The following is a 13,088-nucleotide window of genomic DNA, read 5'->3' as shown; positions in this document are numbered from 1 at the left end:
ATTATTAGCAGTAAATTTCATGTAAATAGACTAAACTCTTGAGTCAAACGGCAAAAATTGGTAGAATGAATAAAAATTGCCCAGACATCCTTGAAGATCGAGAGAACGATCAAATGACAGGAGGGGTTATAATTGAGAAATAAAGATTTAACAAATGATGGTGACTACTGACTCATTATATACATATTTCTTTCTTAGTTTTTAGTACATTGGAATAGCCAGAAGGAAATACCTGAAATTGTTGAGCTGTAATCCATTAGCCTTGATCTCTACTGATGACCGTATAACTATATAGCTTTTATTTGTGACCATGTGATTTGTAAAAACCTTGGGACTGACATACTCTTTATCCAGTGTATGGGTAGGTAATAAGATAAAGACAACACAAAACTAAAATAATAATAATAAGCTGGGAATATAGGGGAAAATATCCCTATGTAAACTATGGACAATATCTTTGATCAATTGTAACAAATATAACTACTGTTAGTAGAATTTTAAAAAAATGCTATCATCAATTTTAACAAATTTTCCTCACCAATGCAAGTGGTGATGGGGAGGCATGTGGGAATCCTGTATTTTATGCATGGTTGTTTTATAAACCCATAACTTCTCTAATAAAAATTGTTAAAAAAATAATGACCCAAAATAATTCTATCTACAAAAGACTCACCTTAAACTCAAAGACATAAATAGGTTGGAAATGAACAGATGGAAGAAATATCTCATGCAAGTAGATACATACACAAAAGAAACTATACTATTATCAGATAAAACAGATTTTAAGTCAAAAATTGTTAAGGGACAAACATTGTCATTATAGCCTAATAAATGGGTACACTCAACAAGAAGACGTAACAAAATAAATATATATTCACCTAACAGCAGAGTCAAAGCAATTAAGCAAGAAAGAGAAATAAAAGACATCCAAAATGGAAAGGAATAAGTGAAACTTTCCCTATTTCCAGAAGATATCCTACATACAGAAAATCCTAGAAAATCCACAACAAAGCATCTAGAGCTAAAAAATGAATTCAGCAACATGGCAGGGTACAAAATCAACAACCTAGTAATTACACTAGTAATTACCAATCAGAAGAAAACATCTGAAAAAATTCCAATTGCAACAGTAACCAAAAGAATCAAATATCTAGGAACAAATCTAACCAAGGATGTAAAGGACTTATATGTGAAAAACTGTAAAACATTGCTAAAAGACATCAAAGAAAACCTCAATAAATGGATGGACATACCAGATTCATGGACTGAAAAACTAGATATTGTTAAGATGGCAATTATACCCAAATTGATTATAGATTAAACATAATCCCAATCAAAATTCGAACAGCCTTCTTCACATGGAAAAGCCAACCATCAAATTGTAAAGGGCACCAAATAGCCAAACCATTCTGAAAAAGAGCAAAGTTAGAGAACTCATACTTCTCCATCTTAAAACATATTACAAAGCCACAGTAATCAAAACAGCATGATACTAGCAAAAGAACAGACATATAGACCAGTGGACTCAAATTGTTAGCACAGAAATCAACCCTCACATTGACAGCTAGCTGAGTTTTGACTAGGGGGCAAAGGCCAATCAACTGGGAAAGATTAGTCCCTTCAACAAATGGATTTCCATTTGCAAAAGAATAATGGTGGAGCCCTACATCACATCACATGCAAAACTCAACTAAAAAAGGACCAAGAGCCTAAACAGAAGGACCAAAACTATAAAGCTCCTAGAAGAAATTATAGGGAAGCATCTTTCAAACTTCATGTTAGGCAACGATTTCTTAGCTTTCAACCCAAAGCACGTGCAACAAAAGAAAAAACAGTTAAATGGGACCTCATCAAAATTAAAAAATTTTGTGCCTCAAAGGACTTTTTAATCATAAAAGGAAAAACAACAACTGACACAATGGGAGAAAATAACTGGAAACTACATATCCAATAAGGGCTTAGTATCCAGAATATATAAAAAAATAATTTAACTCAACAACAAAAAGAGAAACAATCCAATTTTTAAAATAAGCAGAGGGCTTAAATAGACATTTCTCAAAAGAAGATATACAAATGACCACAAAGTATATGAAAAGATGTTCAACATCATAAGTGATTAGGGAAATGCAAATCAAAACCACAATGCGATACCATTTCATTCCCACTAGAATGGCTACTATTAAAAAAGCAAAAAGTTACAAGTGTTGGAGAAAATGTGAAGACATGGTAACACTCATTCACTGCTGATGGGAATGGAGAATTGTGCAGCCTCTGGAGAAGACAGTTCCACAGTTTCTCAGAAAGTTAAGTATAGAATCAACATGTGACCCAGCAATCCTACTTCTAGGAATACATACATTCCTCATTTTACTGTCTTTGGCCTTACTGTGCTTCACAGATACTGCATTTTTTGTAAATTGAAGGTTTTTCGCAACCTTGCATTGAGTATGTCATATCAGCATCATTTTTCCAAAAGCTTGTGCTCATTTCGCATCTGCATCGCATTTTAATTAAAGTACATATATTTTTTTTAGATAAATGGCTACTGCACACTTAACAGACTACAGTATAGAATAACCGTAACTTGTATATGTACTGGGAAACCAAAAAGTTCACATGACTTACTTTATTACAGTATTTGCTTTAGTACAGTGGTCTGGAACCAAACACACAATATTTATAAAGGTATGCCAGTATACCCAAAAGAATTGAAAGCAGGGACTCGAATATTTGCACATCTTTATTCACAGCAGCATTACTGACACTTGTCAAAAGATGGAAACAACACAAGCATCCATCAGCTGATGGAAAACAGAAAATATGGTATATATAAACATGGAATATTACCCAGCCATAAAAAGGAATAAAGTTTTGATATATAAAACACGGATAACCTTGAAGACATGTTCACTGAAATAAGCTAGACACAGAAAGATAAATACTGTGTGATTTCACTGATGTCAAATAGTTAGAATAAGAATAAACTCACAGTGTCAGAATCTAGAATATAGGTTACCAGGGAACCAGGTAGGGATAAGGGAATAGGGAGTTAAGGCTTAAAACGTAAAGAGTTTCTGTTGAGAGGATGGAAAAGTTTTGGTAACGGATGGCAGGAATGGTAGCACAACACTGTGAATGTAATTAACAACACTGAGTTACACAGCTGAATGTGATTCTAAAGAGAAATTTTAGGTTGTATATATGTTACTAGAATAAAAAGTAAAAAAAAAAAAACGCATCAGACTGCATAACACAGTAAACCCTAAGTTAAACTTTGGCTGTAGTTAACAGTACAATTATAAAATGTGGTATCATCAATTGTAACAAATATGCCACACCAATGCAAGGTGTTAATCTTAAGGTGGTATATGGGAATCCTTTATTTTACATATGATTGCATGTAAATCCACAATTTCTATAATAAAAAAAAGAAAGACCCACGGAGACATGGGAAATGGACACAGAAAACAGCTTGAATAGACAACCATTGACTAAAAGGGAGGCAATGCGAACATCACAAGAACAGACAATAGTACAGACTATAACCCACCACACAAAATAAGAACCCACGAGCCCATAATGATAGAAATACATAATAAATAAATAAACAAACCTAAAATGTGATGACAAATGAGATGTTTACACAGTTTCAAAATACCCCTCCACAAAATGTCTCTGAATTGCAAAGAGAAGAGCAGCTTTACAGTGGAGAAGAGATCAAAATGAATAGTAATGGCACAAAGCGAAATTTTGTGCCACCTGATAGGATGCAATGAGAAGAATACAGGATCACTTCTGAGACATTCCTGTCAATGATACATAACCCGGATGTAATCAGGGAGTAGCAGATAAACCCAAACAAAGGGACTTCCTATGGAATTAATGGTCTTTAATCTTTACAAGTGTCAAGCCATCGCTTCACAATGAAGGAGACTAAAGAGACATGACAATAAGTACAACATGCAATTGTGAACTGGATCTTTTCGTTATAAAAGACATTGGGAGAACTGGTAAAACCAAAATGAGGTCGAAGGATTAGATGTTACTAACATAGCAATGTTAATTTCTTGATTTTGATGGTTATATTGTGTTTATGTAAGAGAATGTCTTTTTTCATAGGAGTGGTTTCTATTGGGCTTCCAATTTTTCTTTGTGATAATTTCAAAATAATTTTTTTTACATAAAAATCAACTCCCATTAAGGTCTCTTCTGTAATAGCTCACAGCTGTTTCCTTATTTCCATTACCCCAACAATCTTGTTCCAGAGAGCCTAGTTCCCATCCTCCCACACTATTGCAATAAGTTAACAAGGCTCTTTACTCCCCAATCTGCCCTATAACCTCTGCCAGATTAAGATTTCCCAAAGTTTGATTCTACTCTTGCCACTTCCTTCCTCTAACATTTCAATAGCTCCTCAACAGCTACCAAATAAAGTACAACTTTCTTAGTATGACTTTCAGGTTCAACTCCCTTCTAGACCCAACCAACCTCTTCCAGTCTTTCCCTGCCACCCCCTATATCTCAGACAGCCCGACTGCACCCACTGATTTTCTGCCCATCTTTTAGCTTTTGCTCACATACGTCCCTCCTCCAGGAAGTGCCTGCTCCTACTCCCTACTAATCTTTCAAGACCAGGTACAATTACCAACTCCAACCACTTCCCACCTCCCCATTTTCCATATTTACTCAGATCATCTCTCCTTGGTAGAACACCCAAAGTCAATTTCTCTGCTTACAAACCTTATTTCATTCCGTCTTATATTACAACTTTTGTATATTTATCTCAGCAACTCCTAATGTATAAGGTGATGGTACAAATAATGAGGTTTTCATTAGTAATAAAATCAAGTCATAGTCACAATTATGAACCCAGGTTGTCAGTTACTATCTTACAGTCTCTCTCTAGGGGACTAGCTTTGTATGTATTCACACTACTTTTATTTATCTCCTGTGTCCTTCCTTAGACTACCATTTTCTATTTTTAGCATAAAATAGCAGCCATTTCTACTTCTTTTCTACATAGGACTTTTGGTAATACCCATGCCACTTAATCATAAATCCAGAAGTTTCTAGAGCATCAAATAACATGCTTAATTACAATTACATTTTAACTTTGTCATTATTTTATAAAAACTATACAAAATAAAAGTCTTAAAATTGAAAACAACGTCTATATTTGACAAGCTAAACCAGAAATCCTAGCATTTCAGATGAAAACGCTATTTTAACATACTCATATTTTCGAGATTTTCATTAATAAATTTTGGCATGCTGTTCACAAAAATATGTGTTTTAATGCTATATTTAAACATATCAAGAAACCAATACTCTTATCTCAATCTGAAATTAATAAATGAATGAAAACGGTAAATTATTTAGCAGCAAGGCTGAAAGTTTATCAGTAGATTATAAACATCATATGAAACTAAAGCAACAGCTGCAAGTTCAGAAAAAAATTATTTTGGAGAAAGAAAACCTAATGACATAAAAGCAATGAGGGAATCAAAGTGTTGCTCCTAAATTAATGGTGACCAATACAACATCTATAATTACTCTGGCATTAAAGTTAAAAAAAAAAGTCAGACATGTCTAGAATTTCAATATTACAAAAGGCATCAAATCCATAAATGATAATCTACTTTTCTGGTCCTAGTTTCAGCATATCACTGGTAATAGAAACTGGCCTTACATTGATTTAAGTTTAACTGAAACTATGAATTTTATATTTCAGCTTTATTTTTTAAGTATCAAGTAAACCATTTTAAATATACTAATACCTTTTAGTAAAAGTAGACATACTGACAAATAAGATGATGTTAAAAGCAAAACTTACAAAAATATGCTGCACATAGTGATCTGTATATTCTAAAGCACTAAGGCATTTTTCCAATAAAACTGCCACTACTGTTACCAGAAATACCATAAATGAATGAAAGTGAATGAATCATCAGGAGAAGTAAGCTTATTTTTCAATCATTTCAAAAAATATTATTTAAAATTACTAACCTGGAGAAATTCTAGGCATATTAGCAACTTCAAAACAGAAATATCAAGAAAAAGAAAGGTCCATGTTTTCATCTTCTAACTACCAAGGCAATGCTGCAAGGGGTTTACCTATTTTAATACCAATACTCAGACACACACACACACACATAATACCCACAACACCCACAATTCCTTCACACTTTGCATTACATAAAGATATTTACACCTCAATGGTTCATTCAGAAAGTTTATTAAAAGACAAGGCAAACTTTTCAATATAAACTCCTTGGATTCTGAAGCTTTTGGTTTATTAAACGAGGTGAGTGTCAATGAACTCTAGAGACAATGGAAAAAGTTCTAAGAACTGCAAATCTACTAAACTGCCTCATTCTATAATTTAAAAATGCAGCACATATTGCAATACATAGCTAATTACTTGTCTTGAAAAACACCTGCATATGCCCTTTGAAACAGTGAACTTTATATTCAAAAGTCCAAGTCAGTGTTAGCACTGTATTATGATGCTACCAAAATGACTTATCATAAATGTTCAATGTTATGTCAACACTATCTTGTTTCCATAAGGTATAGTGTAAATAAAAAGAACAAGGAATTCATAGTAAGTGTCAGATTTTAAAACAGGAAATATCTGATTAAAAACAAACAAACAGCCCTCAGTGTTTCAAAGGAAAAGGACAGATCACCCCTCCTCACTTTTACTATCCTTTTAAGTGGTAATGTTTTCCTCTCCAGACTATCCTGGAACCTACAGAGCCGGACTTGCGACTAAAACAGTACTTGAAACTAGATTAAAATTTGCAAATATGTTAAGGAATACTCTATTTTGATTCTTAATATACATAACTCAAAGAAAACTACATGGCAACTCAATAGTTTTGATTAGCAGACCTTAGAGAGCATCTAGTTCAATTTATTCACTTTTAAAATGAAGAAACTGAGGCCAAGAGAAGTTGTGACTCACCCAAGGTCACCGTTTGTTTGTGTCCAAGCTGACAGGGGCACGCCAATCTAAATGACACAACCAGGTCCAGTGTCCATCCTAAGGGCTTTACATTCAGCTTTGTCATAATTTACTTTACCATTTGGCACAGACAATCCATTCACTGGAAATTATTAACAGATGACTTTCATCACCCTCTCACAGAATGCCCATCGACTAAAACGGAGACAGCACACACCTCACAGCCATTATTCATTTCTACCAGCTTGAAAAATTAACCTAGATGAGAATCATTTTCTTATCTGAACAGGATACTCTTTCCTCAGCATAATTTTCAAAAAGGCTAATGCAAATAATATAATGTATTCTTTCTTCATTAACCTCCAAAAGGTCTATAACAGATCTGCAGTTCTCCACCCCTCTTTTGGTCTTAGGACTCCCTTCCTTAAAAAGAACTGAAGATCTCAAGAGGCATTTGTTTAGGTGAGTAATAGCATACTGATATTTATTGTACTAGAAATTACAACTGAAATGTTAATATTTATTTTAAATCATTTTAAAAATAATAATCACATGTTAACATAAACATGCATTTATGAAAAACAGATTTCCCCAAAACAAAAAACTTTAGTGAGAAGAGTGGCACTGTTTTATGTCTTAACAAGTCTTTCTATTGTCTCGCTTAATAAAAGACTGCTGGATGCTCATACCCATTTCTGCATCCAATGTGTGTTATGCATGGGTTCAAGAATATGAAGAAAATCTTGCATCACAGCTATGTTTTTGAAAAAGAGAAGAGTACTTTAAACACCTTTTTAGATAATTGTGGATATGCCTCCTTGATACTACATCAAAAACTGACATTAGTATTTTTAAAGGTTAGTTACTATGAAAATCAGAAAACTTATCAATGAACTTTCCATACATGATTATATTAAAATAGACTGGGCTACCTTGCAGTTTGAATGGGTCTTTTTCCCCTGCAGGAGTTCTAATTTCACAAACTTCCTTGAAAAATTCTCAGGAATCCCCAGGCCACACTTTGAGAACTGCTAGAAAAGTTTAAAGTTCCACCTACAGATGCAGAACACTATTAAATCTATGAGTAGTGACACTTTGTCCGGATCCTTTAAAATCTTTCATCCAACATTCCCTGAAATGGATTATCATCATCAAAAATTAAAAAACAAGAAGTTTGGATTTGGAAGCAAAAGATACAGAAAAGGAAATCATACTGAAGCCTGGATGAAGTTAAATTAAATATGATAACATGTAGAATGAAGCCAGAATAATATCTAAATATTCTCTTGTCCTTGAGGCATTCTACTGAGAATGAGCAAAACACATAGGTTTGGATAACATTTACCAGAAGAGGCGAAAAAAATCATTAACCTATGAGATTTTTAAATAACACTAAAGCTGTAATATTAACATTTTTGGAAAACTTAACTGGCACAAAATATGTAAACAAAATAAGTCCTCTGGCTATAGTAACATACATAAAGAATTCTGTAATACTCAAGAAGAAACACCACATAAACCACACATCCCAGAAATGCAGGGTAGACTCAAGTAACAGACTCACATCAATTCCATGTCTAATGCTGCTGGTCAATGGAATATCAAGAGGGCCTTCATAAGTTGAGCACAAAAGCTATAGCTACAGTAGTGGAAACAGACTATAGAACAAACAGAAGAGAGAATTAATGTTTTTAGCTACTGAATCTCTAATATTTCTACCAGGAATATCATTACCCAAAGCAACAGTCTTCAAAACCAAAAAACCATGAATAGAATTGCAGTAGCAAATGTATGCTGCCTCACCATTCAAATAAAAGAATAAAAAAATAAAAAATCAGAGTAGAGGTTACTCACAAGAAGTTGTCACCAAACATCTCTTTTAACTATGTGAATAACAGTCATTTAAAAGATTCTGTGGAATTTCATGTAATGAGGAAAAAAGAAACTAAAAGAAATGGAAACTAAAGGTTGTTTGAACACTTAATAACCAAAACACATGTAATGCATACAGTGTGCCAGGCAATACTCAAAGTGCTTCTCACAAATTCACCCTTCTAATTGGATTGACTACCTTTGAGCTAGGTACTATTTCATAATCTTTTTATATAAGAGAAAACTAAAGTCAGGAGAGGTGAAGAGATGTGAACAGGAACACAAAGCATTTAAGTAGCAGAGCTGGGATGCGAACCAAAAAGCCTGGCTGTAAAGCCATACTCTTAATTACCATACTACACTACCTCATACTAACTCACTGAAAACATCACTTTTAAAAATATCCACATCGGGCACAAACTTTTCCTTCTCTAAAAGTAAAACAAAGCATTTGCAATAAAGCCCATGCTGAGTTTAGTTCTGATGGAAGCCACCCAATCCCATGACTTCTGTTACAGTTTAATATTTATGAAATACAGGCAGCTTTAAAATAGAATTGAAGAGTTCATGTTCTTGAGAACTGTAAGAATGTATCATCTATGGAATGTTTGCTTCCATGAAAGCAAGAGGAGCAAGGGGTGAGCCACTGACAAGGTAAAGGAAGAATGCTCATATTAGAGTTTCTCATTTTGTTTTAGGAAAAATAGAATAGGAGGAAAATATAAGAAGATACATAAATGCCACATCCTATTGACAGGATGGAAATATTTTTCACAAAAGAAATTTGTAAGGTAAGAAAGGAAAATATATATTCTCAGATGCTAAAGGAAATGAACTATATATAGGAAATCTATTCTTTATATACTCAATAAAGGAATCATTTATTACAATCACATAATAAAAACAGTACTAAAGCAAAGTCCAATGCAACTAATTCCTTGTATAACTTAGAACCACCCTCTACTGTCATATCTAAAACCTCTTCCTTGTTTTTTTCTAAACATATATGCTATATGCAACAAGGAAAGCCAAGGAATATTTTACAGTAGATAAAGTATGCCTTCTTGCAGATCTGAAAGTTATAAATATACCAATTCAAAACTGCAGTGACATATTTCACTTCCAGTACAAGTAAGACTGTCCACTTAGTAATTTTAGATATGCTGAGTCTTTTAAAGGCCTCGACGGTTAAAGAAATTATTTATTTGGATCAAAAACCACAACTTTCATATAATTAACCTACCTTGAAAAGGGCAGGGAGAGGGGGGATGCTTGTGGGTTAGATTTGGGATTCATTTTTATTTTTCACAACCAATGAAGTGATTAATAAAGAAATCTAAGAAAAAGACTAAGACCACAAAGAAACTAATCTAAAGCAATTTTAACGAGCCAGTAGGCAACTACAGGAAAAATATCTAGCACTAGTCTGCTACAACAAATACAATAACTAGAAGCAGAAAATAAACATTTTCCAAACACCTAAAATAGGCAATGAGGGAGGGGGCATCTATATACACTCCTCCAAAATCGGCACAAACATTTTCTAAAAGATTTTAAGAATTTTTGTTCCTCTTCTACAAAAAAGTAATAACATTACACTAAGAAGTAAAGGGGGAGCACTGAATAACCATCCTAAAAACAAAAATAAAACAAAGTTGAAATTATCAACTGAAAAGATGTTAATTTTCACCATTTTTTTAAAGCATGTTTATAAAGCCATGAACTTCAAAAAAGGAGAAAGTCACCTTACCTTGACACATTTTCTGGAATGTATTCGAGGACCGGATATCCCTCACTTCTTCTAGATGATAAGTCACCATGGGATTTCCATGACTCCACTAAAGTACTGACAGGAGGAAAGGAACTCAAGTGCTGGAAAGATTGGTCTCTAGCAGATCGTGATAAAGATATTGTTCCTTGAGCACCAATCCTGTAGTGGAAGGACTGTCCACCTGAATTCACACCAACAATGGCAGATGAAGGGATGCTGGTCTCTGGGTAGTAGCTCCCATCATCTGGCTCTTGTTTAATTCCCATTGGGAATCCAGTGCCATCACAGTTACCTTCAAAGCCCGGCACAGGTGGTCCTAAAATTCCTGATAGAGAATAATAGTCTTTATCATCCATAAAGGAAAAATAGGAGCTATCCATAAATGGAAATGGGTTTACTGTCGGATTCCCTTTAAAAGAAGTACCTGAGCATGAATGCTTGGTTGACTCTTGCTTTATCGGTACTGAGAACGGGGAATCAGAATTTATTTTGCTATTTCCTCCTAGACATGAGCTGCTAAAAGCTCCATCTGGTTCTGGTTTTATGTACTGGACAATATTAAGCTGACCAGTCACCCCATTTGAGATGGTGCTCTCGACCTCCTCAGTCTTAGGAAAAGGGGCCTCTTGAGCACCTTTCTCATGCGTGTCTGGACTAGGAACCACATCCTGGGTTGCATTGGATCCAACAGGGGTGCCAGAAGCAGTGTAGCTGAAAGCATTGCTTATAGGGCTACAGATAGATCCCACAGTACTGGCTGATGGACTGGAAAGTGTGGATCTGTTATTTGTGTTGGAAGGGCTGGAAACAGAGCACCTTGAGTTGTTGATATTTGCAGGACTAGACACAGAGGATCGCAGAGTGATGTGGTTAGGGCTAGAAACTGGAGATTTTATACTGCAGTGACTTGGGGGACTGGAAATTGGGGATTTCATGCTACTTAAAGGACTTGAGAGAGGAGAGCCCACGTTGCTAGCATGTGCAGGGCTGTGCGACCTGGAGCCTCGATTTTCAACATTAGGGGAGCATGTCAAAGGTGTTCCCTGGGTGATAGGGCTATGCACTGTGAAACTGCCAAAGCTGGTCGTGGTAGAGGACACAGCGTTGATTCCAGCAGGACTGCAAACTGAAGATGTCATGTTCAGAGGGCTGCAAACAGATGGGCTCTTCTCATGACACATGATAGGGCTTTTAACAATGGCACGCATGACCCCACCATTCATGGAGCTCCCAGAATCAGACATAAATGACCTTAAGGGTCTGCTCACACTACTTAGAGTGGAAGGATGATGGCCATTTTCTTTGTAAAATTTCACCAGCTGTTCAACATTTTGATAAATCCTTGCTGGACTCATGCTTCTTTGTTGATTCTGCTGATCATAGGCGTAGTCAGCATCTCGGACAGAATCCATGTACAAACCCATGGACTCAGCTACAGTCGCTGAAAGTTCCTTAGATTCCAACTCGGTTTTAATATCAGATGTTAAAATCCCAGATCGGTTAATGTCTTGCTGAAGGCAAGAGGGCAGTTCGTGTTTTTCACTGCTGCTTCCTTGAGTACTGATGTTTGAAATAGCACCGGAAACACAGCTTACATTGACAATCTCCATGTAGTTATTCTCATCAGTCCTCTCTCTAGGTCCCAGGGAAGAACGTTCTGCAGTCTGAGAAACGTGACCCCACCGTCTTTCCATATCTAGACCTTCAGGGAGACTGCGGTATCCTTTGGTCTCCATAGCTAACAAACAAATTCATATAAAAAAATAAGTTATAACAACATTACTGTGAAAGACATTCTAAAATTACATTTACTAAACAGCAAAATATAGATTCTACTTATTTTAAGGAATAGTTCTAGTTATATTAAAACTATTACCTTCTTAGGTGCTGACACAAAGTAGTGATTCAATTTCATTTTATAAAACTATATGCATCTAAATAAAATTGCTATATTTATTTAATATTCACAATAATCCTGGGGATTGATAAAATTGGTAAGAAGAGCTTCAGACTCTTTCAATCACATGGAAACTGCTTTCCCTATCTGATATGAATTGATTAAAACATTTTTATTAATAAGGAATGCAATTAGTATTACTTTCAGATATAGGTTTATCAAGGGAATTACAAAATAATTTTGAATTTTTTAATTAATAAGACTTTGTTAAAATGGATTACGATGATTATAATTTAATGTCAATTCTGAAAAGCAAAAAATTCATATATCCTGATTAAGATGATTCACAGCTCAGAGAGATGTATCTCACCTCAGTAACATCAGAACTCTCTTCCTCTGTATTTTAATTTCAATTTCAACTTTGACATGCGCCCTGACTTACTGATATCTCTGCTAAAAGAACTTCCAACAAACATACATTTTTACTCCCAACGGTGAAAATAAACAGATAGTTTGAGAAGGGTTACAGCAATTGAAGCATTCATTCATTCAACAAATATTTACCAAGTGCTTGCTATATC

General features: G+C 34.8%; 1 protein-coding gene across 6 annotated transcripts in view; it reads right to left on the bottom strand.

Annotated features, from left to right (window-relative positions):
• The window catches only part of NR3C2 (nuclear receptor subfamily 3 group C member 2), a 396,224-nt gene that overhangs the window by 375,046 nt on the left and 8,090 nt on the right, over window positions 1–13,088 (bottom strand). For all 6 annotated transcript variants that reach the window (XM_077139862.1, XM_077139861.1, XM_077139859.1 and 3 more), the window contains exon 2: window positions 10,590–12,348. In XM_077139862.1, the coding sequence (XP_076995977.1) occupies window positions 10,590–12,346 (1,757 nt within the window). In that variant the 5' untranslated portion in view covers window positions 12,347–12,348. The remainder of the gene's footprint in view (window positions 1–10,589; window positions 12,349–13,088) is intronic.

The sequence above is a fragment of the Tamandua tetradactyla genome, chromosome 22 (genome assembly GCF_023851605.1).
Source record: "Tamandua tetradactyla isolate mTamTet1 chromosome 22, mTamTet1.pri, whole genome shotgun sequence".
Classification (NCBI taxonomy): Eukaryota; Metazoa; Chordata; class Mammalia; order Pilosa; family Myrmecophagidae; genus Tamandua; species Tamandua tetradactyla.
Note: the sequence above shows the minus strand (reverse complement) of the source record. Positions and strands in the feature narration are given on the sequence as shown.